Genomic DNA, 26,209 nt, shown 5'->3' with positions numbered 1-26,209 from the left:
AGTTGGTGAATATTTTGCTAATTGTCTTTAAAAAATGAATCATAGAAATTTTCTTATCTGTACTTGAACCAACATGGTCTAGCAATTAGTGAATAGCAATTGTTGGTACCCAAATTCAGAATAGCTCTATTAACATTTTCACTTGTATTTTTTATAATTCTGCTTTAATAAAACTAGGTTAATCCCTTTTAAATACCCTGCTACTGAAATAAGGTTGCTTTCTATCAAATCAATTATCTTAAGCAATTATCATAAAAGAGTTTACCACACCATTTCTGTACTTTGACTTATTGTTCTAGAATTGTCTTTAGTCTGCCTAACTTGATTGATTTTATTTTTTATCTGCTTCTAATGTGCTTAAAATCTTCTAATCTAATGTAAATGATTTAGTGTTTCTCAGTTTATTTTTCCCATGTATTATGAATTCTATTTGGCTTATAGTTAAAATTGTACACATGTAGCCTCGTTAAAACTATGCTTTTTCAATAAAACAACTGTAGTTTAAAATACAAACCTATTTTGTTAACATTTCAACTTTGGTTTAATTATTATTAAAATTATTTCAATATATGTTAATGTAGTACATTCAAAAATTGACTTAGGAAGTCTTATTATGGTGTAAAAGCTACTATAATAAGTTGTTCCCTTACATAAATAAATAAATGACCAATATTACTAGAGGCTATAAGCAGCATGGGGGAAAAACGGAAGAAGTCTTTTATCCTAGTTTTTAGAGGGCATCAGCAGCTTGCTTTTATGAAAAAGTAACAGCTAAATGCACTGCAAATAATTTGCAGTAATCCAGTTCAGTGATTCATGTGTCTGCTTTAATGGGTCATAATTCAGGGTAAAGTAACTGAGTGCAGTCAGAGTGCAGACACTGCTTATGCCAGGGACAGTATCTCTTCATAAAACACACCTCAGGAGAAGCAGTTTGCCAGCCCCCTAATACTCTCTGATGTTTTGATGTCCTGCATATTTTTCCGATTAAGTTTTGAGTGCCATGTTTTTAGTTGTATTTCCACATTCATTATTCTCACGTAGGCCCTTCAGCGGGTTTGCCATATATGATTATTTTTTTAATGATGCCTTTCTTTCCACTTCAGCAGTTTAATAATCTAGCACATGGCTGCTTCTCAATACTCAGCATTCACCTACCCAGTACAGAAGAGGACATGTGCTTTGGCTTCAAAATTCCATTTGCAGCATTAGAAATGCATATTCCCTACGGAACAACATTTGTTTGACATAACCATTCATTTTTATTACCTCTTTAAATATGTTTATCCAGAGTTATCAATAATCATAAATAACTGTATTCTCATCTTGATCTGTTTTTTTCCAACAGACAAAATTGCTTACCCAGTACATATTAAATCTCGGCAAGTATGATCAAAACTACGACATCAGAGACCGTACAAGATTTATTAGGCAGCTTATTGTTCCGAATGAAAAGAGTGGAGCTTTAAGTAAATATGCCAAAAAAATATTCCTAGCACAAAAGCCTGCACCACTGCTTGAGTCTCCTTTTAAAGGTATTATCAGAATATAACTACAAAATATATGTTATCTAAAAAATTATGACAGGATGTCACCATTTCTAATGTGCTTAAAATTTATCTCTTAGGAAATATAGATGATTCACATATATAAATATATAAAAACAATGTGCTTTTTACTCATCTGTTCTCAAAAGCAAGTTTTATATTAAAGTTTATATTTTTGTAGACCTTATTTACCTAAATAATTTTAAGTATTCTGACTTTATTCTAACATTTAAACTAGGCAATAGATGAAAACCATGTTATTCTTATAAATAATGACTTCATTTATCTTTTAAATAGTTTTATAAGAAATATTATTCCTTTTAATAGTTATTAAGTAAATATTCTGTGTACGCTAATATCAGTTTTGCTAGGAGGAATTATTTTATTAAAAATATCTCTTTATATTTAAACTGGTTTTTCAAAGAGGGAAGTTGACTTATGTGTCCCAGCTTTTTAAAAGGGCTAATTAAGTATTTTACCACCTTACAAGTAGCCATTCCACTTGGAATCAAATAATTATATACCTTGGTTTTCATATTGTTTCTTATTTAATGTTGTCAAGCGATAAAAAGCAATTCAGTTTTGTAGAAAAACTATTAAAATTCTGGATGTGTTTGTGCCAAGACATGTATATGGATTGTTTAACTGTGCTGTCATTCTTAATATTCACAGTAAAGTAATTTTTAGAGAAGCTACATTTCAGAGCAACACCTCTAAACACACTGACTGATTAGCTTTTTTATTGACCATTATGGGGGAGATTATTGTAATCTATGGACTGAAATCAGTTTTTTGACCTATGAAGAGCTTCCTGGTTTATATTTATTCCTTGACATTTGAGGTAATATGCCAATTACCTTGAGCTCTGATTATGATTGTTCTCTGTTACATACAGCTCATATTGTTTATTTTATATTTTTCCCTATTTTTAATAGATAGAGATCATTTCCAGCTTGGCACCTTATCTCATACTCTCAACATTAAAGCTACTGGGTACCTGGAATTATCTAATTGGCCAGAGGTGGCGCCCGACCCATCAGTTCGAAATGTAGAAGTAATAGAGTTGGTAAGTGGACCTTTCTGATATTAATTTTGTTAAAGCAGTGGAAGACTCTGGGATAACTATTGTTTTCTATAAAAGCTTTTTTGGAGAGTTGAAAATTGTTCTAGTATTTCTAAATGTAATATGTTAGATATACCTTACCTTTATAGCAACTAAATATTATAGTATTCCTATGCCACTGTACATGTACTGTTCCTTTTCTTCAAGGAAATAGAGAACTGAATTCTCTGCATCAATACCACCCACATTTGTGCTATTGCGTTTGTAGCTGCGTAGATGCAATTTCTAAGGTATTTAGTTTCATTAGATCAAGTTTTTTCTACTTTGTTTAGATATTTGTAAGCTTCCTGACAATATCTTTCTGAATAATTTTTGCTGTTCTCTTTCAGAAAAAACCACACAAAGTGTTCTTCTAGATTTTCTGACGAACCATTTTTCAGTGAAGCCTGAACATAAATAGGGAGCATTGTGTACCAAAAATGTCCTTTGACAAGGTCACAAAGTGAATAATATGGTGCTTTCTCATAAAAAAATTGCTATATAAATACTCTTTTTATCAATCTTTAAAAAAAATGCTGGCCATTGAGATAAAATAATTAACATTCTTTTCTAATATTATCTGTTTCTTTCTCATACAAACAAGAAAAATAAGGAGAGAGGCCTTCTAGTTGTATGTAGCAATTATGCAAAATATATTTAATACTTTAAAATGTGGAGTTAACAAAAAAAGCAGTTAAGAATTATATTCTGGATACTTTTGTGGTGGAAAAGATACATTGAATTAGGATTCAGATAACTGGAGTTCTTTACTAATTCCTGTGGGAAAGTGAGTTAACCTCCTTGCTCTTAACTTTTCTGTATACAGTGGAAGAAAACCTTTATTACTTTAATAAATAGAATTTCTATAATGATCATGGCCATGTAATTTGATTCCTCTGGGAAATAATGTTTCTCTTAACCACTCCAACTTATCCTGGCTTTGAAGCATGGCCAGAATTAATAATAGCACCATTTAGGAACCTGACTGTGTATGGTGATAATGTTTTACAAAAACTAGCTTGTTTAAACCTAATTCTGATCGGAAGTGATGGTTATTGTTATTCCCACTTTGCAGACAAGGAAGCCAAGTCTTAGAGAACTTAAGTGAATTGCCTAAGTTCACATGGCTAGTAAGTGATAGAACCATATTCCAACCCAGGTCCGAGTTCATTGTCCATGCTGTTACTGTATTTTATTATGTAATATGATATAAACCTGAGCTTGTTTGCAAATCTGTATTATCCTTAGTACTTAGCACCGTTATTTTTATGTTGTGACAAATGATCTGTACTTAGAGACGGCCAAAAATTTGTAACAGTAGAAATATGTAAAAATATGAGAAGCAATTACATGTCTATCCCTCCTTGCAGCTAAGTTTGTTGATTTTTCACTGAAATCTGCCTACTCTTAAGTACTCTTCAAAAGAGTTGCCTTATTTATGCAATTATTTTAAAATTTTTATTTTTATTTTATTTATTTATTTATTTATTTTTTGAGACAGAGTCTTGCTCTGTCACCCAGGCTGGAGTGCAGGGGCCAGATCTTGGCTCACTGCGACGTCCGCCTCCTGGGTTCAAGTGATTCTCCTGCCTTAGCTTCCCAAGTAGCTGAGATTACAAGCACATGCCACCATGCTTGGCTAATTTTTGTATATTTAGTAGAGATGGGGTTTCGCCATGTTGGCCAGGCTGGTCTCAAACTCCTGACCTCAAATGATCTGCCCACCTCAGCTTACCAAAGTGCTGGGATTACAGGTGTGAGCCACCGTGCCCAGCCTAATTGTGCAACTTTTTATCAGATATTAGAATATAAAGAGAGTGTTGTTATGGTTCTTCCTACGGACATACTTTCTTTCCTAATTCCTTATTATGCTTGTTTGTTGTTTTTATGGTTCTTTTTTTTCTTTTTCATTATGGGGTACATGATGTTTTAGCCCAAGTAGAGCCATCCTTTTATCCTTCCCCTACTTCTGCCTTATCTCTGCCTCCTTGCTGCCCCCACCCACCAAAAAGCATTATCTTCTCAGAGTTGATAGCAATGCTATGCAATTTAATTTGGTCTCAGCAGTATTCTTTATTGGCTGATAGATTGGTTTGTTGGCTGGCTTCTTCCATTTTCATGTGCTTTTCTAAGCATTAACTACCTTATAGGGACAGTACTTAAATATAACATATTATGTTCATTTCACCTATCCAATTCAACAGAGACAAATTAATTTCTTTTTTCATTTTGCTGATTACATTTATGAAATTAATAATTGGTAACTTACGGAGAATCATTATAACTGATGGAACATGGTTTGATAAAACTGTCACTGTTGATGCCATGCAGAAAACAACTTCAATCTATTGGACTCTGAGACAATTGGTTTAAAATTGTACTATGAGGGACACAGTTAAGTATAAAAATAATATAGATAGTTTTATTTTTAAATGCAGCTACAATACAAAAAATAATGTCCATATTATCTTTCTTGTCTCTCACTCTACTTCATCTCCCTTCCAAGTCATGTCACTGTATTTCATGCACATCATATACTGTGTTATTCTAGTTTTCCTGTAAAGTGATCTTACAGGGTCAAGTCTTGTAACTGTGAAATATAACTTAGTAAGAAAAATGGCCTAGGTTTAGATAATCTGATATTTTAATCAAAACGACAGGGAACCTAGTCAGATTGACAGGAGAAGTCACTTTGAATTACACACCACCATTTCCAGGATATAGACTATAATATATATTTATATTATGATCCCAGTAAGTTTTGAAGATCCTTAGTTAATAATTTATTTGCTTAGTTCTAGAAAGTCTTTTCTTTTCTACTTACAGAAAGACCGCCTTCTGCATATGAAGAGTATTTTGCTTTATAAACAGTCTGTCAATATTTTATCCTTCATAGGAACTTTCAAATTAGCATCTATGTTCTCTTCTTTTCTTTTCTCTATTATTCCTTTTGCTTAGAATGATAATGTGGTCCTTTAGTCATAAAGGACCACAGTAAAAATTAAAATATTTTTATTGTTTGCCTTTGGCCTTTTAAAACCTGAAACTCCATAGAGTTCATGGCCATGTCAAGAAAAAAATGCACATTTGAGCATAGGAGCCTGGTTTTCTGAAATTGTTGATTTAGTGTTATTAAATTAATCCGAGAAACTTTTTATCAGACCTCAGAGAAATATGTTTGGATTTAAGAAAAATACGGACTTCAGAGTTTACCAAAAATAGGAGAGCTTGTTTATAGAATTCTATCTTTGTAGACAGAAGCATTTTAAATACATATAAAAGAAAGCCATACTGCTGATCTTATATAAGCATCTTATTCAAATATATTCAAGTAATTTTTACTCATTAATTTGCTGTTACTGTCCTGTTAGTAATTTTCCAGGTTACTGAAGCTTCTCTTTTTAGGCAACATACCTTAAGCCCTCTAGATCAGTGGTTTTATTCTTATTTGTTTTTATTTATTTATTTATTTATTTTGAGACATGGTTTTGCTCTGTCACCCAGGCTGGAGTGCAGTGGTGCAATCATAGCTCACTGCAGCCTCAAACTCCTGGGCTCAAGCCATCCTGCTGCCTCAGCTCCCAAAGTGCTGAGAGTACAGGCATGAGCCACATCACCTGGCCTTAGACTAGTGGCTTTTAAATGTAGCTGCACATTATAATCATATGGAGATTTTTAAACAAAACACAACTAGGTCAGACGTGTGCACCAGACTAATTAAATTAGAATTTCGAGAGGCGAACCCAGGTATTCTTTTTTTAGTATTAGTATTTTTATTGTTTGTATTAACATTTAAAAACTATTCTTAGGTGATTCTATTGTACATTCAGTGCTGGGAAACATTCTTGAATAAGAAATTCTGTCATGCTCTAGATTCCTTTACAACAAAATATGTACTCTAGCAAAGACTTGCACATAGTAAAAACTTAAAAGATACAATAAATAAATGAGTCTCAACTATTTTAATCTTCTCGGAAGTATACATTTCCCTGCTCTTTAACAAATCATATATGAAGCATGATTTAATTTTTTCTTGACGAATCAAGGCCGTGACTATAAAAGCAAACTAACACACTGTATTGAAGTGATTAAAGGGGCTCATATTAGTAAATGATATTACTAATACAATATTTAGTAAACACTAAAGTCAATATTTTTCTTAAGCATATTTCTGAATTTAATATTGAAATCTTTAAGAGGCTAATAAATATAATTAGTATTTATTGTGTCAGCCACACTTAAAATTGAACATAATAGGCCGGGCGTGGTGGCTCACGCCTATAATCCCAGCACTTTGGGAGGTCAAGGCAGGCAGATCACCTGAGGTCAGGAGTTCAAGACCAGCCTGGCCAACATAGTGAAACCCCGTCTCTATTAAAAATATAAAAATTGGCCGGGCGTGATGGCACGTTCTTGTGGTCCCGGCTACTTGGGATGCTGAGGCAGAACAGTCACTTAAACCTGGGAGGCAGAGGTTGCAGTGCGCCGAGATCGTGGCACTACTCCAGCCTGGGCAACAAAGGGAGACTCCATCTCAAAAAAAAAAAAAATTGCACAAAATATTTTAAGTTCCCTGCTCTCCAGAAACTTACGTTCTACCAGGGATAGACCAACAGTTAAAAAAACAAGTAGATTGTATAGTATGTTAAAAAGTAATACATGCTGTGATTAAAAAAAAACAACAACCACCACCACAAAAAAAAAAAAAAAGTGGCGGGGAATGGTGTTGGAAGTGCCAAGAGCTAGGGTGAAGGCCCTAAACTGGGAGCATGCCTGGGACATTTGGAGGAGCAGTAAGGCATGGCCAGAGCATATCAGGCAAGAGGATGAGCAGCAAGAGGTCAGAGAGGCAGGCGACAGGGGGACAGTCATGGAGGGGCAGTCATGAAAGGATGGTTGTGTCAGGCTATGCAGACTGTTGTAGGGACTTCGGCTTTTTCTCTGAGTAAAATGGGGAGCCACTGCAGGGTTTCAGGCCAAAAAGGAGCTTGATCTGATTTAGGTTTTAATAGAATCATTCTAGATGCTGTGTTTTGCAAAGTTTGTTTGCTGGGGGCAGGGTGGAGGGGCAGTAGAAGCAAGGTAACGAGTAGTCCAGGAGAGAAGGATGGGTCAGACCAGGGTAGCTATAGTATTTCTTGATGGCTGAGATGTTTAGGATACGAGAAAAAGAGAGAAGTAAAGGATTACTCCAGGATTTAGGCTGTTGAGATGGTTAGGGCAATTTATTGCCTACACTAAATATTTTCTTTTTTTCTTTTTTTTTTTCCTCTCTTTTCCTTCAGTGTCAAGCTATGAACTTGTGTTTGTTATTGCTGTTACTGTATCTGCTTCTAGTTTTGCTCACCTATTTTAGGATATACTACTTTTGTTTAAATCTTCTGTGGGCCAACAAACACAAAAGTTTTAAAGATTGTATATTTGAAACAAGATTGTTGGTTTAACATAGGGGCTCTGAGTGAGAGTTTGTGCTGCTGTATTTAGGAGTAAAGTAAATCAGCCTTAATGCCAGGACTTCTAACAGTTGCATTCTCTGTTGAGGCCATAAGCTTGCTTTTGAATTTGGTTATGTTCTTAATGATTAAGTTTGCCAGAACTCTAAATCTCTGAATGAGAATTCATTTATATTTACTTTATTTGTTTAAACAGGCAAAAGAATGGACCCCAGCGGGAAAAGCAAAGCAAGAGAATTCTGCTAAGAAGTTTTATTCTGAATCTGAGGAAGAGGAGGACTCTTCTGATAGTAGCAGTGACAGTGGTGGGTTTTATAATTTATTGGCATGTATTTTTACATAGTAGATTACGTTCTATATCTCAGAAACAAGGCCTAATCCATAACATTCAGCAGGTGGTTTTAAGTGAAGTTTGTATTATCAAAATAATCCCTTTCATTTATATATCGCTGTTTACTTTTCAAGGTAATTTTTAATTACTAAATTCTCTTTTTACTTTACAATGTCTCTTGGACAATAGCTAATACATTGGTATAGCTGAAACAGGAACTCATACTTTTCTGAATTCTAAACCATAATGCCTATTATATCTATTGGAAAACATGATTTTATACTTGATAAACTTTTAGTGGAGTCTTTAAAAGTAACTTTCTTTTATAAAAATGTAAAGTTTATTTTATACCTTGAAGAGTCTTTTTCTCTTTCATTTTATACTCATCTCTTTCTGTGAACCTCTATAGAGATAAAGCTAAAATTATTAAGTGTCTATATACTATAAAAAAATCAAACTAAAGATTGAGAGTAACTGTATGCAGTGAAAAGAATGCTTAATAGGAAGGATTTAGAAACCCTGGGTTTTACCTATACAAATTGAAGAAGGCACCTACTTTTCTCTATATCAGATAAATGACGGGGTGGAGTTAAATATTTCTTGAAGTCCCTTCATTGCTAAAATTCTGTGAGTGATTTGCCTAATGAAAACTATATTGGAGTCACTGTCACTTTCTGATGCTCTTATTAACACTTAACCTAATAGGCAAGTCTGCCCCAAGACCAAGTGATACCCAACTTTCTCTAAAATCTTATACCTTGGAGAACCAGGGCCTGTCACTCTTACTTGGTTATCTACTACCCAACTCTAAGGTAATTCACTCTCTTTTCTCTGTGTTCCTTATCAAAAATCTTTGTTTTTAATATCTGATAAATTAATCTGTGATACATTACCTTCTGAAGTAATCAACTGAAAAGTAGAGAAATAATTGAGAAAGTAGATATTAAAAAATATGGAATTTCAGGAGTAATGTAGACCTGTGAGAATTATCTGTGTAATTAATCATGTACTTCTTCATTTTGTAGAATTACATATAGATATTTGTCTTCATTATATTTATTCACTAGCCCATGCCTATTCATAGGCTGACCATTTTTAATACATATACGAAATATTCCATTAACATTACAGCTTTTCATGAGTTTGTCTGAATACATATAATAATGAGTCATGTGGCAGGAGTTCTACTGTAGCTGCCAGAGGAAAAAAGAAAACTTTTCTTGCTAGAAGTTATGAGATTGGCTGGGCGTGGTGGCTCACGCCTGTAATCCCAGCACTTTGGGAGGCTGAGACAGGCAGATGACAAGGTCAGGAGATTGAGACCATACTGGCTAACATGGTGAAACCCCGTCTCTACTAAAAATACAAAAAATTAGCTGGGCGTGGTGGCACGTGCCTGTAATCCCAGCTACTCAGGAGACTGAGGCAGGAGAATAGTGTGAACCCAGGAGGCGGAGGTTACAGTGAGCCGTGATCACGCCACTACACTCCAGCCTGGGCAACAGAGCGAGACTCCATCTCAAAAAACAAACAAAAACGTTATAAGATTGTGTTTTCCAGGTAGCAAGTATTTTTGAGAATAAACTAATTTTCTCTAAGATTTTACTGACTCGAAAATTTAAATAATGGTGCCTGAAGTCAGCTGGCCCCAGATTTGTGTTGCAGTCCCATGTGATGACATGAGAGAGTAACTTAGATGCTATAATTTCTTTTCATCGTTTATAGCATAAGCCAGTTATCTGACTTAATATGTATGTGTGTGTAACTTGGATATTGCCACAAATTTAAAATGTCCTTATTTAGTAGCTTTATTTTAGTAAAATAAACTTTCCTGTTTGTAAATGATGATAATGATGAGCACCTTAACCTGTGGCAGACCTTGTTGTGTTCTAATCACCTTTATATGTTTCAAATCATTTAATCTTCAGAACAACTCTGAAAAGTAACTAGTATTATCCCCATTTGCCGAAAAGGAAACCAAGACCCAGAGAAGTTGAATAACTTGATCAGTTTTACAACTGGCAAGTAGCAGAGCCAGGATCTGAATCCGAACACTAACTTGATAACCCATGCTTGTACCCCTTGCAAGCCATCTTGAAAGAATACAGGCACTCCTAGCTTTTCACTGTGATGGACCTTCCTGATGTTGGTGTTATTTAACCATTAGAATGTTTAATTAAAGGTTGTGTTCCTGCCTAAGAGGGCTTCGTTACGGAGATCACAGGCAGGGCAACAGTTTGTCCTTTTGTCTAGGACACAACTCTGTAGTTATAGTCATTTTAAATAGTAAAAAATACACATATATTTTTCATGTGTTCTCTTCTGCAGAGAGTCCTAGCATACCATAATTTATACATAAAACATTTAAAAGTATAATTCCTCAATGTAACTTGATCATCTCTTTGACCTATGGAAAACTCCTTTACTAGCTCGAATAAGTAATAACTCTTTAATTAGTCATTTTGCCTATTGTCTTTGAATTTGGAAGTTTTTCCAGGTGATTTGAATGGCTCATTTTCCTCTCAAAATTTGTTCCTAAGAAGATTAAACTGTTGCCTTCTTTTACTCTAAATAGAATTTCCCATTACAAGCAGAAGAATTTAAAATTATTTATTTAGCCTTACATCAATCTTTATGTAATCCTTTAAAAGAAAGTTTTTGACAAAGCTATATACTTTGGGGTTTGAAAAGTGAGATTCCCTCAAATTTGGTTTACTTGGTTCATCTTTGCTTAGCTTTTCTCTACTCATTGTCAGAGCATCCTCTCTCTGTCTGCCTCCCTCCAAACTCACCGTGCTAAAGGAATCCATAGAGCTGAAAGAATGGGGTATGGGAATGAAATGTTAAACACGTGGTGTCCACTGAACTAAAATTCAACATCTGGTTTCATTTGTGATGAATATTGACAGTTACAGGTGTCCGTGTGTCTAATTAAATGACTATAAATCTAAGAACATCTGGTTCTGTTTTTCAGAGAGTGAATCTGGAAGTGAAAGTGGGGAGGAAGGAGACAGCAATGAGGACAGCAGTGAGGACTCCTCCAGTGAGCAGGACAGTGAGAGTGGAAGGGAGTCAGGCCTAGAAAACAAAAGAACAGCCAAGAGGAACTCAAAAGCCAAAGGAAAAAGGTAATGTATTTTGTCAGAATTTCCTTCAAAAAATATTCTGTGAAAGTTTGCCCCAGGCAGATGTTTCTTGTTAATCAAAAAATGATGAGAGAAAAGAAGTGTGTATTTTTTCCCAAACAGATATTAAATCTTTTTAAAATTAAAGTGCTAGTTGTTCACATTATTTTCCTACTTGTAATGCTTAGCTTTCATTTTGAACTTGAACATATCTTGGGGTTACATTTTGAAAATTGGTATAACCTTGGAAGGCTGAGTTAAGTGATCAAGCAATAGGTATGAAACACTTAATTACCTTTTGTAGCAATTTTGCTGAGGGCTAAAATTAAATCCTTCAACACTTTGCCATTATGTAACCAAGACAATTGATTTTTCTAAATAATGTTATATTAAAAAGATTATGATCCAAATATTAGAGTCAAGGGCTGTGAAGGAAGACGGTCATAAGAGCTTTAAGTGTTAGCACTTTTTAAGATCTCCCATTATCAACAACATTATCATGTATTAAAGTGTCATTAAAATTTTGAGTAATTGGGGCTAATATCTTGGATTGTGCAACTCTGTTTTCCCCACTGCTGTCAGTGAGTGGCCTCTGCCGACATGATGGTCCTTTCCCCAGGAGCCTGCTGCCCGCTCACTTGATGAGCTTGCAGCTCGGCTCAGTCGTGGCTGACAGCACTGATTGGGGCGCAGTACGCTCTCTGCTCCTTTTATTACAGACAGTAATTAAAGCAGCTCGCCCTGCCACTTCCATAACAAACACAGCATAATGCCCTAATTATGACTTTATTAATTTAAGTCAGGATTTAATGATTTTAAAAGTGATTTATATTGTTTTTCCTGTTCAGAACAAATGAAATCTGTAGGTTAAATTAATACAGGCTTTTCATCATTGCAAAGTTAGAAACCTAGTTACCAGTAAATTCTTTTCATTAGATTAACATCTGAAACTCTAAGCAGTAAGGTAAACAATAATTACCATCAAAATTGAGTGATGCATAATAAAATAACACTTTTACTTTTAAAATCTTATCTTAAAAGCTAGAAGTTAAATATATTTAGAATCATTCACTTGTTGCAGCAAAGGAGCTACTTGGTTTATAATAGCCTTGTCTTTGAGAGAAATCCTGTACTTCTGGTTTAATATCAGAATATCTATGATGATATGAGTTATAAAACATGTCTTGTTTCTAGAAAGGGAAAGTTTTGTTCAGTGCATGAAATGTCCTTTCAGATGGCAGAAGTCAGTATACTAGAAATTTGTAGTCATGTATTAGTTTTATTATTCCTTTCTTCAGAAATAGATTTTTCTCTTTACCCACATTTGAATTTAAAAGAATTGTTTATTACAAAGAGGACCACAAATACATTCTAAACCTTATATTTTTAAGTACACATTTTAACCAGTGAATTGGGGATAATAAATTGCCGTTTTTTTGCCAGGGAAAAACAACAACATATTTTTCAGTCTTCAAATATAATTACATGTGCTCTGAGATGTTACCATGGCTCCATTTTTAATAAACAGCAATCATATTTCCTCTACAAAAATCAATTCTAGGAAATATCGATTATTTCCTTGCCTCACTCCTCTCCCTCCCCCAGTATTTTTCTGCCTCTTAGAATGTTTTTTTAACTTTGCTAGTATGATAATTTTTTAAAGCTCTTAATAAGCTTTAAGCATCTTCAAAAACCACCCTTTAGTAATCATAAATGTTTATGACCAAATTTAAATTTTACACTCCAAAGTGTTTTCATTTGAAGGGAGATAGTATGACATAGTGGAAAAAATACGGACTTTGGAGTGAGACAGGCTTGAGTTCAGATTCTAGTTCTGCCCCTCTTGTTATGTGTCCCTGAGCAAGTTATTTAACCTTTCTGAATATTAATTTCATTATTGTAAATGGGATAATAATGTACCCAGGAAGAGTGCATTTAAATTAGGTAATCAGTATGATTGGTATGAAATGCCTAGCCCTTTCTGGCCCACAGTAGATTCTTAAAAATATACACACACATGTTGTAGAGAGAACTAGACTTTTAGTTTCCAGGAAAATATAAAACACCACAAGGCATCTCTCATCCCCTGAGATAAGGGTGTTTGGTCATCTCACATGTTATTCCTTCTCCTTGGAGAACTGCTTCCCTGCCCATCTGCCAGCCTTACACCTATATCTTGGCTTATATGTCTCTTTCTCCGGGAAGCATTCCTAATTGGATTAAGTTTGTTTAGGTGTCTCTCCAAATGTTCTCCTGACACACTATAATTTATTACTTACTATACTGTATTATCACTGCCACCTTATCTATATCCTCCAGTGGACTGTAGACTCTGTAGGGTAGACACACATAGATCCTCTTAACCATTGTTATCCTTAGCACCTAACATAATGCCAACATGTAGTCAAAAATTAATTAATATTTGTTGAGCAGATGAACAAATGAACAAATGAATGGTGTTAAGCACTTAGGTATGATCATTTGGTAATTTAAAAGTTTATATTTGATTAGCTTAAATTTGTAGCAAGATAGTACTTTAGAAGTTCCTTTGTTAACCAGTTCCTTTGAACTGGTTAACATTTTCTCATAGAATGTGTTTAAGGTCACATTTGAGAACTTGTAGTAAGTAATTTTCTTGGGTAGAAAAGTGTATAAAATACAAGTCTATTTTAGTAAAAGTAGATATATAAATATTTAAATATATTGCTAAACCGGGTGTGGTGGCTCAAGGGTGTAATCCCAGCATTTTGGTAGGCCGAGTTGGGAGGATTACTTGAGCCCAGGAGTTCCAGACCAGCCTAGGCAATATAGTGAGACCCTGTCTCTACAAAAAATATAAAATTAGCTGGATGTGGTAGTGCCCGCCTGTAGTCCCAACTACTTGTGAGGCTGAAGTGGGAGAATCGTTTGAGCCTGGGAGATCGAGGCTGCAGTGAGCCATGATTGCACCACTGTACTCCAGCCTAGATGACAATGAGACCCTGTCTCCAATATATATATGTGTATACACACACAGTATTTTGAGATAGCATTTAAAAAATCAGCCTAAATATCTTTGAAGTTGTTACTGGTAGTACTTAATTCTTGGTAAATCAGACATTTAATATTTTCTACATTGTTTTTGATTATATTGTTTAGTGTCATTTTATGACTTTTTGCATATGAAGTGTGTATGACAGGATAGAATTGAATTTGAATGGGTTCTAATTTATTTGGTTATGGGTAATACCTTCATTATTACCTCATTAATGTATTCTGGAATTTAAAAACCATTTTTTATATAAACTACTTATATAAAGGAGTTAAAGTTGATATTTCAAAATTTACTATTATATATAGTGGTTCTGAAGATGAGGAGAAGGAAAATGAAAAATCTAAAACTTCAGATTCTTCAAATGCCGAATCTAGTTCAATAGAAGACAGTTCTTCAGATTCTGAATCAGAGTCAGAATCTGAAAGTGAATCTGAATCCAGAAAAGTCACTCAGGTAAGAGATTATGCATTTGTTGTAATTGAAGGTAAATATTCTTACAGCAACTAAAATAAACAACACCATCCTTATCTATGCCTGTGATTTTATTTTTTCTAGATAAGCCTTTCCCTTATAACCTAACTCTGAAGAAAAGCTAGAAACTTTCAAAAAATCTCATCCCTTGCCACCGAAATCAGGGAACTCTTATGCATATGGCTTTTTTTGTTCTTGGCTAGGTTGTGACAAGGGGTGTTTTTGCTGAAGGGACTGTGAAAGGAAGTCACAAAAAATAGTATTGAGCAAAGAATTCTAAGCGTACATACATCATCAGAAATTTAGACTATTCACTTTTTTAAAATATTGGGCATTTTGCATAATAGAGTATGTTTTAAAGCTTTAATTAAAGAGTATACATTCTTTAGTAAGAATTTGCATAGACATTTAAAAACAAATGCAAGAGCCACTTATATAATAATATAATAATGCTTTTTGGTAATAACGTTTGTAACACTAATTTTGCCTGCTTAGCAGGAAAAAAATAAAGTATAAATTGCAAAAATGTAGTTATTAATGTAAAATATATTCTATCTGATTTCAGGTCTAGTTAAATGAATAAAATAATAATACAGAATTCAGACCTAATTATAATTATCTTTTTGGTCTTTAATAATCACCCCCTTCCTATAAATGGGCCGTGTTCATGCTAGACTTCAAGTATAGTAGTTTTATATATAACTGTGTTATTCTGTTTGTTGAAAATATGGCCAAACTCTGCCTTTGATTCAGTTCAGTTTCTTCTTAATCCAATATTGTTTTTGTTTATTTGTTCTATTAACTTGAATTTCTTCAGTATGTTATCTGAGTAGGCAAGGATGAAAATTAATTTATTGAAGTAGACAATTGCCCTCCCCCATCCAAAGATTTATTGTTAAAGAATGTTTTTAAAATTGGCTAGCCTTATTTCACATTTTCTTGCATATATTAAAACCTATCTTAAACTTGAATTTATATTTAAAACTTGTGTCTGTATATAAAATAACCTAAGATTTTTATTTTTAAAAAATTCACATAAAATCTTAAGAGATTTTATGGTTTATTAATCTGGCCTGATATAAAAACTTATCACATAGTGAGTTTGATGTACTCTCATTTCGTACTTACATCAAATTACCAGAAAGTTTAAAATGTTATTGAAAATAAAGAGAGTTACAAATCGACAGTAAGTACAACCCAGAGTAAGAAGTATTTTTTTAAAATGACTGAACAAGAAATCAGTGAGTGTCAAGTGGTGGAAGTTATTCTCAGGAAGTTTTATAACACTTGAAAAATTATAGACTTCAGTTCCTCTGTACTATTAGAAGCAGAGCTTTAGGATGCCATTAAAAAGCCACAGTGGTTGAACATCATGTTGTGTTGTACCCCTTCCTCCCCCTGAAAAAAACAAAAGAAGATAAAAGCCACGGGGGCACTCCAGGTCAGTGATTCTGTTTGTTTCTTCTTTGTCAAGGACTTTCAGTGATCAGATTAAATCTCTTGATAGTTAAAAATATTTTCCTGTAAAACGTCAGTATAAAACAACTCAAACTATTGCAGTGAACCAAGGCTTTTGAGAAATTTGGGTTTCGCTCACATTGTTGATAGTTTTGTGTTCATGTGTTTCCCTTAGGTGGCTTATTTATATTAGAATGCCTTTTCCCATCTATAATAGGCAGACAGGACTGTGGAATTTTTTGCTGTAGTTTAGCAATTGGAATAAGTGTTCTCCACCTTGGAGCTACCATACTACTTATTTATTTCTATTTCTTTCTGAATAATTTGGCATATACCATGCAATTGCAGAGTATATCTATTTTCTAATAATAGGCGACTATAATTGTAGAAAAGTCCTCCTTGCACCAAGTGTTGTGGCTTCTGCTCTAAATTATGAGTAATGAAGGCAGATGGTGGGTACTTTACTTTAATTTAGCATGACAATATGTTAGTGCTGAAAATTCATATGCCTTATATCTGCAGCCTAACTAAATCTATACTTTTACACTTTCTTTTCTTTTTTTTCATTCAGACAATGTGTTTTGAGGGCACTGAGCATGAAAATGTGACCTAGGAGTTACCTTGAATACATGGCTTTCAGAACAGTTAATTTTTATGGTAGTTCTATGAGATAAGCATAGTGTTCTACTTGTTGGGAGAGAATATCTTTGTTTCAGTTTCCTCATCTGTAAAGCAGAAATGCTAGTACCTACCTTACTTCTTTCAAGTGTTATGTCAAAAATAAAATATGAAAGATCAATGTAACACACTATAAAACTATAAAACAACAGTTTTAACATTCTTTAAAATTTCATAAAAGATCAACAGTATTGGAGAACATCAAATGCTAAAAGTAACCTAAATTTTTTGGTAACTTAGGTATCCTGCTTTTTTTCCCCACTCTTTTTACACTATTCAGGTTGTAAGTCAACATTTAATTCTGTTCCCTTACCTACAGCCTGTGAGCTTAGCCACTATTCTTTAGAAGACAGCTGCCATCCACGGTCAGTGTCTCTACTCTCTAACTCACAGTCTCCATTTACCCTACTTTTCCTTTGAATGCAGCTCTGTGTAAGATTCACATCCACTTCCCCAAGGGTAACTCCTACTTCCTTTTGGTTTTGTTTTGTTCATAATCATCTGTCTCCTTCGCACCTTTAATCTCTTTCTCCATTCATTCCTTTTCTGCCAACTGTAGCATTCAGGTTTTTTCCTCATTTAAAGAGAGAGAGAGGGAGCATGGAGTGGAAAAGACAGAGTGTGTGTACATGAGTGAGAGTGAGTTTAGAAAAATAGTCTACATATCCTGCATCTTGTACTTCTTAACCCAGTTATTTCCAACTCTATCCTACACATACTGCTCTCTGAAAAGGCAGCGATGATCCTTCCCCAAACCCAGTAGCCTTCTCTTATTCTTGGTCTTTTTGTGTGACTGTTCCCCGACTACTTAAAAGTCTCTGCATCCCTTTTGTTCTGACTTTTTTGACCTTTCATTCTTTGGGTTGCTTCACTTTTTACCCGCTTCTGACATCCAACTGTGAACGTTGCCCCCAAATTAGTACTTAGTACATATTAGTTTTTTGCGATATTAATTTATGTGAATGAATTTTTCTTTAGTCTTCTTTTTTCCCTCTAAATTTGTCCTGTTGTGAGACCTAATTCACTCCTATAGCTTCAGCTAAAGCATTTATGTTAATTACTTCCATGGTAATGTCTTTCAGTCTTTAAAATACGTTTCAGCTTTTCTTCCCAAATTCATACCAAATTTTTAGACCTCTCTGAGGCTAACCTAATACAATCAAACCTAATTGTTTCCAAACCGAATACAATAAAAAGACGTGCTCTACCATTTGTCACCAGAATTCTTTTCATTCTCCCAGATCTGAAGCCCCAGAATTATCTCTGACTACTCTGTCATTCTGTATGTTTAGATAGTTACCAACTCCTATAGGTTCTGTGTGTTATTTCTCATGTCTGTTTCTTCTTTCCCTACTGCCATTATTCTAGATCAGCTCTTCATTACCTGCATAGACCACTGCCATTGGTTATCCTCTGACCAGTGCTTTCCCAACCCCAAGTCCTTCTATACAACTGCCAGATGGATATTAAATTCACCTGGCCTGATGGCCCCTTGCCATTTGAGTTCAGTAAACTCAGGCTAGCTTGCCCAAACCTACCTAGTCTTAACCCTACCCACCCTGTTTTCTTTTCTTTTCTTTTCTTCTCTTTTCTTTTCCTTTTCTTTTCTCTTCTCTTTCTTTCTCTTTGTCTCTTTCCTTCTTTCTTTCCTCTTTCTTTCTCTCTCTCTCTCTTTTCTTTTCTTTCTTCTTCTTTTTTTTTTTTCAGAGTCTTGCTCTGTCACCCAAGCTGGAATGCAGTGGCATGATCCCAGCTCTTGGCAGCCTCGACCTCTGAGTCTCAGATGATCCTTCTACCTCAGCCGCCTGGGTAGCTGGGACTACAGGCATGCACTACCATGCTTGGCTAATTTTTTGTATTTTTAATAGAGAGGGATTTCTCCATATTGCCCAGGCTGGTCTCGAACTCCTGGACTCAAGTGATCCACCCACCTCAGCCTCCCAAAGTGCTGGGATTACAGGCGTCGGCAACTGCCCAACCACACACACTAAATTCTAATCCCAGTGGAATATTTGTGGTTCTGTTAACACTCTGTATCCCTTCCTATTTCTATGCCTTTGTTCTTTCTTTTTTCATCCTTTACTACAGAAAATAAAAGCAAGGGAGAAAGTAGCCTCATATCACTGTGACCCTCCACTTCTCCTAGTTGAGAATGGCTACAAGGAATGAAAAATGTTACTGATGATGGGGTATCACTCATGTGAATGGGACAGTCAAAAGGGTGAGAACCACAAGGGGATTATTTACATTCTTAAAATGCCCCAGCATATTCATGAGGCACAAAACTATAGTCACACATTCAGGTACCATGTTTGTTTGTTTGTGTTATTGATTGGAATATGTCCTCATTTGAGGTCAGATGTTGTCGGTAATGACCGGAGAAAATTTTGTTGTTATAATTATGTTGATGGATAAGTGTATTTTATGTGTAGGTGTTATTTTTTGAAATATATTTAATTGAGAAATATTTTTAGTATAGTCCTTTCAATGAAGTAATTCTTTTGTTCCAAATAACACCTATAACAAAATTACTTTTAGTAATTACTTATTTTATGTGATTTCACATACTTTACACAATGTAAAGGGAAAAATTTTTTTTATGTGAAAGAGTAGAGAGAAAACTCAGTAATGTAGAGATTCACATTTATATCACTTTATCCTGTTTTTGACCAATATAATTAAGTTATATTCTGCTTGTAGTTAAAATTATGTGAACAGATGGTGAAAAAATTTATTTAAAATGTTGCTTTTACATTTCCAGGATTTTTATCCTTCGTGAAACCTAGGCTTCAGTGTTCCTATAACTACCCAGTATATTAGAGTGCTCCTCCACAGCATAGTTATTTCAGCTACGTTGTTAGTCCACTATTTGCACCTTATTCGTGATGCAGTATTCTGGTTATATCTATAGTGTCTGTGTACTAATTGCTGAAGATATAGCTAATCTGTGACTAAAATGATAAAAACTTTATGATTGTAATTTATTGTGAGTACATTTTATGTATTTTCCTTATATATATTAACATTTTAATTACATAAACTATATGAAGCATAATAATCTACCAATGTGAAAAAATATAAAGTATTTAATATACTTGCACTTAATAATACTTAATATTAAAAGCATTTCAGTATTTGAATTAAAACTAAGATTAAGGTGCATACTAGCTATGAAGAAAATAGTACCCACTATAGCTACCTAGCAGTGTTTGAGTTGCTCTTGTCAGTTATTTTTATCTCGGGTTATATTTGTGTCTCAAAACTTTGCTGATTCCTTTTGGGAGGTGCAAAGAAACTGAGTGAATCTCTTAGGTGCTCTAAGGATCAGTCACTAGTATTGTGACTGGTGTCTGAATGTCAGTAAATATTAAGATTTGCCTTAATAAAAGATTTTGGAAATAAAGCTCTTTTATTTGAAAGATTCTTGGGGATAAAGTAAATTTGGCGTGTGGTGTGAAATAAATCATGAATAAGAGTGAAAGGAACTATTTTTTGACTGGTGTTATGTTCTGTTTGAGAAGTATGCAAGTTTTAATTATGTTTTTACAACTATTTTTGTATGTTGCAATTATATAACTTTTATAAATATTGGAGAATATTGGGTTTTACTGTTATATTGCAAAGCCTTGCCTCTCAGTTTATGTCTTTCCCAATTTCATTTATATTTTAAGTTCTCTAAAATAAACATGTTACTCAATTGCACTTGAGACCTTTAAAATGAAGTGGATTTGGATTAAGCAGGCTTTCCTATTGAAGTAGGCGCACTCTAATAGGAAAGATGGGTTTTAGTGGGCTACACTTCTTTTTAACTCATAAAGAAGTCTCAATTTACCAGGGGTGTACTTTGGTTTAAAAGTAAAAGTTTAAGTGTGAGCCTCAGATTTTTGAAATCATATTTGTCAGTTAACTTGAATGAAAGAAAGTCATGAAATTATCCTTGGTTGATAATTCTAATTGAAAATATTTCATGCAAATATCTTGTCCTGTGAGGCTACAAATTAGCTTTGATTTTTTGTTGATTTCAAAGCACAGTATGGCTTTGACAAACTTTACATACTGCTTATCCTATTTTACAGTTTCAAATTTCAAACCTCTTTACAGTGGTTTCCTCTTAGGATGCATATTTGATGCTTGTCGTGTCAGGTCTTTTTTGTTACTTGCCTTTTTTTTTAATCAGCATGAAAATGAACATGCATAATACATTAAAAAATCTTTTCAGGTACATTGTTACATATTTTTGTTTGTGTTATTTGGAGGTTAATAAGTATTTCCAGGATCTTTTATTTATTATTTGAAATGAAATACATTAAATAGAAAACAGTTTTTTTAACCCTGTGACTTTGTATTGCGTTTTGAAAATGTTGATGTGTTGAGGTGTATAATTGAATACCATAGAAACAAAATGGAGATTTGAGGATGATGAATTGAAAACTAGGTATTTTTTGTGGTGAGATTCTAAGATCAGTTACTGTTGTCCTTATAAAAGTCTAATACAGTCACTCAGCTGTTAAAAACCTAATCCTCTATTTAAAAAAATATACAAAAACAAATTGTCTATCTTTCTGCCTGATCTCTTCTCAAGTACTAACACAATGGAAACAGTGGGTGATCTGTCAATGTGTTTGGTTTGTCAATGATGGTTTTGTATAAATATTGGGAGGGTAAGAAATAAAATCGCACAGTAAAATATGATTTCATCTGCCTTTTCTCTGCAGCTCCATGGCTCATGCTGCGGTGTGAAATTCTCATTTTACACACTTTGCAGGCGGAGCACATGAATTATGCATTGAGCAAGAAAAATCTCCTGCCTCAAGTCCTATATGCATTTACCCAGGTTCTGTCTCTATTACCAAGATGAATTGCAAATGGAGAAATGTTTGATGGAATAGAGCTCTTAACTTCTTTGTTTAGAATTCAGAATTTTATTTTTATAGTAGATCCTTTAAGTATGAAAATGTTTTGAACTTACTATGGATTTTTTAAAATGAAAAATGAAATCTAATATAAGAGGAATACCAAACACATCATGAAGCATTTTATAGCCTTGATTCAGAATGCAAGGGTTTTTCAATTCAGTAGAAATGACCATTATCTATTGCTAATGTTGTATTTCAGTCACTGGTTATTTGCTGTTCTCAGAAAGTCAATGAAATTCTGTCCTTTTGAAAGCCTTTTTTCTCTGTTCTAGACCTCTAATAAGAGATTATGCCAATTTCACATGCAGCTCTGTTCTGTGTTATATGTGACCTGATATGTATTTAATAGATACTGTTACACACTCTTGGTTGTGAAGTAGAAAATAAGGTATAGACTTGCCTTCAGCTTTAACTTTATCTTGATTTGATAGGTTTCTAATTTTTCAGGTGGGGAGGTTACAGTTCCGTAAAGACAGTCATGCACCATTGTAGCTTATAGGAAGCTACACCCATTGTGCTCAGCATAGCATTTTGATAAGTCACATGATGATATGCTCTTTTTGTTACATGTTCTTTCTTCACAGGAATGATATTCTAGTTGAGATGGCATTTTCATTCGGCACTTGCTTTCATTTACTTGCGACTTTTAAATTTTAGCTTCAAAACTAACATTTCTTTTATTTTTTTCCCCATCTTAGACATTGTTTACTCATTTGAGAAATGGAGAGAGGGGCAAATACTATTTCTTTCGTTTTTCAATAAGGAATGAAAATTAAAACTTAACTAGATGATTTGGAGTGTTCAGTGATAAAAATAATTACTTTGAAGATGAAAATTAGTGCCTTTTTAAGTGTATTAATAATGTATATTATTATGTGGTCCTTGAAGTTTCTGAGTATCAGCATAAGGGAAAAAGCAAGTGAAATTTAAATGATTTTAAAGTGTTACCTATGTATAATTTTATGTAATGCTTTTGTTCATGTATGTGCACTGTTGTAGGAGCTCTAACACTGTGTAAACTTTAAATGGTGATAAAATATATTTTGTTTCAGTGGTACCTTCTTGTGGCTAAATGAATACTTCGAAAATATTTATTAGCACATTAACAATAAGCTATAGAATTTTGGTTGATTATAAGTTACTTGAAGGCAGCACTGTATCTGTCTTGGCTGTTATTTCCATTGCTTGGCACAGAATCGAATATATATTTAGAATTCTATACATACCTATTGAATGAATGATGAAATAAACAAAAACATTTTAGTAGAAACTTTAGTTTTGTTCTGTGATTTGAGAAAATTTAATGCAAAAAATAGTATAGATTAGAAAGATAAACTTTGACCCAATTGTATTTAACGCCCTACTCTTTGTTGGCCTTTAGTTATTTGTAATGCACTTAATTAATACAGTTTTCTTTTTAAAAGATTTACAAATTTTTTCTCAATCTCTAACCAAACTGTGAACAGTTCAGGCTTAGGGGCACTGTATTCTGGTTCATGGATATATACATTTTGTAAGTACAGTAGACCAAATAAGCAAATATCTGCTGGGGGAAGCCCTAATTATATGCAGATATGTTTTGAAATATTTATTTTCTCTACAAAACAGTAGAAAAAGTGAGTGAGTCCTTTCAACTCTAAAAAGAAAGAGCCTGGGAATGTCATTTATAGATTTTAGTGAATATCTTTGGCAAAGAAGTTTGATACAACCCAGTATAGAAACATAAAATATCTAGTACAATGCCTGTCACAAACTGTATCAGAAAAGGCTGACCTATCACAAGCCCATCAAAAATCTCTGAGCTCTGCATATATTGAGTATTTCTTTTTCTAAAGTAAACCTGTTTAGAAGTTATTTTCAAGAATATTTGTGGACTCTCTACCAAAGAGCCACTTTACGTTTTTATGTTAGCAAGAAGTTGTCAGGTTATAAAATAATTATATACCTTTAAATTTTCTTCTGACATTTATAATTTTTAAACACACAATAGTTTAAAATAAGGGTTTGCATAGTGGGTAAGAAATACTTTATGCTAATTGAGACAAATGTTGATTCAGGAAAACATTTTGTATAACCATACAGAAGTTCAATTTGTTGATACCACTAAGCAGAGAAAAAAAATGTTTTGGAACATTAAGAACTACACAGATTTTTAAAACAGAGCATGTGATAAATGAAATATTTGTTATTTTATAGGAGAAAGAAAAGAAAACAAAACAAGGTAGAACTCCTCTTACCAAAGATGTTTCACTTCTAGATTTGGATGATTGTAAGTATTGTAATTTAAAATATTTCTTCTGTGTTTAGTAAGAGTATTTTTTATTTGTATAGTACCTTTTATTTACATGTCCCAAAATATATCAATATTTATTGTGTAAGACTTATAGATGAATAATGCAAGAAAGTTTTGGAAATCAGTGATATTTGTTTATTTCATCTATTCAGCATATCACTTTATTATCACATGAACAAATATAGATGGCCAAATAAAAGTATACAAAATTCATTTTAAAATCTTTTGCTTTAGTAATTTATATGTGTTTTGTTAAATAGTCATCCATATCTTATAACTTCTACATTGTGAAATGTGGATTATGGGGATTGACACATCTAACTTAAGGAGGTAGAGGATTAAGGAAATGGAAAGGACATCACCATCTTCCACTTGGCACAATTTTAGTAGCAATGGAAAATAGGTTACAAAGCTTTTGGAGGCCAGTTTCGCTACACCTATCAGTCTTTTACCTGCAAAAAATCTTTGTCCCAGGAAATCTTAAGAATTCAGAATCCTACAAATATATTCACCCAAGTGTGCAGAGATGTATATATATTTATCACCTCCCGTTAAATCCTCCTGCATTGTGAGAGAGAGATAGTGGTACTTTGTTGCACTAGGAGAAGAGTAACAAGAAGTGAGATTTCATGAATATTAAACTACTGTCATTTTTTGATAGAGATTTTCTGTGCTGGGAGTGAGTTATGTTTTAGATTATCTCATTCTGTCATAGATCTGTTCTGCTTATATTGTTTACCTGCCCTGTTCCCAATAGCCATGGCATATACTTAATATAGAGAAATTAAAATATATAATACAGAGAAATAACAGAGAAACTAAAAATAAAATTGGAGTTAAATTTGAATCGTGTTTTACATATTAGCTAAGATTTTGAGGTTTGGTAACATCCAGTGTTGCTAAGGTTTGCAGAAACAGATGTACATGTTTTTGGTAGGAATATAAATAGGTACAGCTCTTTGGAATCATTTTAGCAGTATCTATCAAAACTTAAATTGCACATATCCTTTCACGTAGCTGTTCTTCCCCACCCCCCGAGACGGAATCTCACTTTGTTGCCCAGGCTGGAGTGCAGTGGCACTGCCTCGGCTAACTGCAACCTCAGCCTTCTGGGTTCAGGCAATTCTCCTGCCTCAGCCTCCCGAGTAGCTGGGACTACAGGCACGTGCCACATCACGCCCATCTAATTTTTTGTATTTTTAGTAGAGACGGGGTTTCACTGTGTTAGCCAGGATGCTCTCGATCTCCTGACCTCGTGATCCACCTGCCTCAGCCTCCCAAAGTGCTGGGATTACAGGCGTGATCCACCACACCCCGCCGACATAGCAGTTCTTTTCCAGAAATTTATCCTACTGATAAACTACTGATAAAATCAGATCTTACTTCTTTCTTATTTTAAACCCTTGAATTTAATGGCTTAATGTTGCATTTAGATGAAAGCCCATACTCCTTTCCCAGGTTTCTCAGACTGTGGATGATCTGACCCCTCTCTGCTTCTTATCCACATTTCATCCTACTTTGTTTTTATGCGTTTGTTACACATACCAGGCTCATTTCTGTCAAGGGCCTTTCTACTGCTGTTCCCCTGCTGAGAACAATTCCCCCAGATTTGGCAGGCTGCTCCTTACTTCCCCAACTCAGAAGTCACCTACTCTTATACACTGTCTTGGCCCCTTTGAGCTGGCATAACAAAATACCTTAGACTGGATAATTTATAAACAGCAGAAATTAATTGTTCGTAGTTCTGGAGGCTGGGATGTCCAAGATCAAAGTGCCAGCATATTTGATAATTGGTGAGGGC

General features: G+C 34.1%; 1 protein-coding gene across 6 annotated transcripts in view; it reads left to right on the top strand.

Moving 5' to 3' along the window:
- AP3B1 (adaptor related protein complex 3 subunit beta 1) overlaps positions 1–26,209 on the top strand; it is a 301,940-nt gene that overhangs the window by 179,083 nt on the left and 96,648 nt on the right. For all 6 annotated transcript variants that reach the window (XR_001903494.2, XM_003899849.4, XM_021939489.1 and 3 more), the window contains 6 exons: positions 1,349–1,535; positions 2,483–2,613; positions 8,299–8,407; positions 11,408–11,561; positions 14,898–15,045; positions 24,312–24,384. Coding sequence is in view for 5 of the 6 variants with exons in the window: in XM_003899849.4 (XP_003899898.3) it covers positions 1,349–1,535; positions 2,483–2,613; positions 8,299–8,407; positions 11,408–11,561; positions 14,898–15,045; positions 24,312–24,384 (802 nt within the window). In the remaining variant the exon portion in view is untranslated. The remainder of the gene's footprint in view (positions 1–1,348; positions 1,536–2,482; positions 2,614–8,298; positions 8,408–11,407; positions 11,562–14,897; positions 15,046–24,311; positions 24,385–26,209) is intronic.

This window comes from Papio anubis, chromosome 5 (assembly GCF_008728515.1).
Source record: "Papio anubis isolate 15944 chromosome 5, Panubis1.0, whole genome shotgun sequence".
NCBI lineage: Eukaryota > Metazoa > Chordata > Mammalia > Primates > Cercopithecidae > Papio > Papio anubis.
This window is presented reverse-complemented; position numbering and strand designations above follow the sequence as displayed.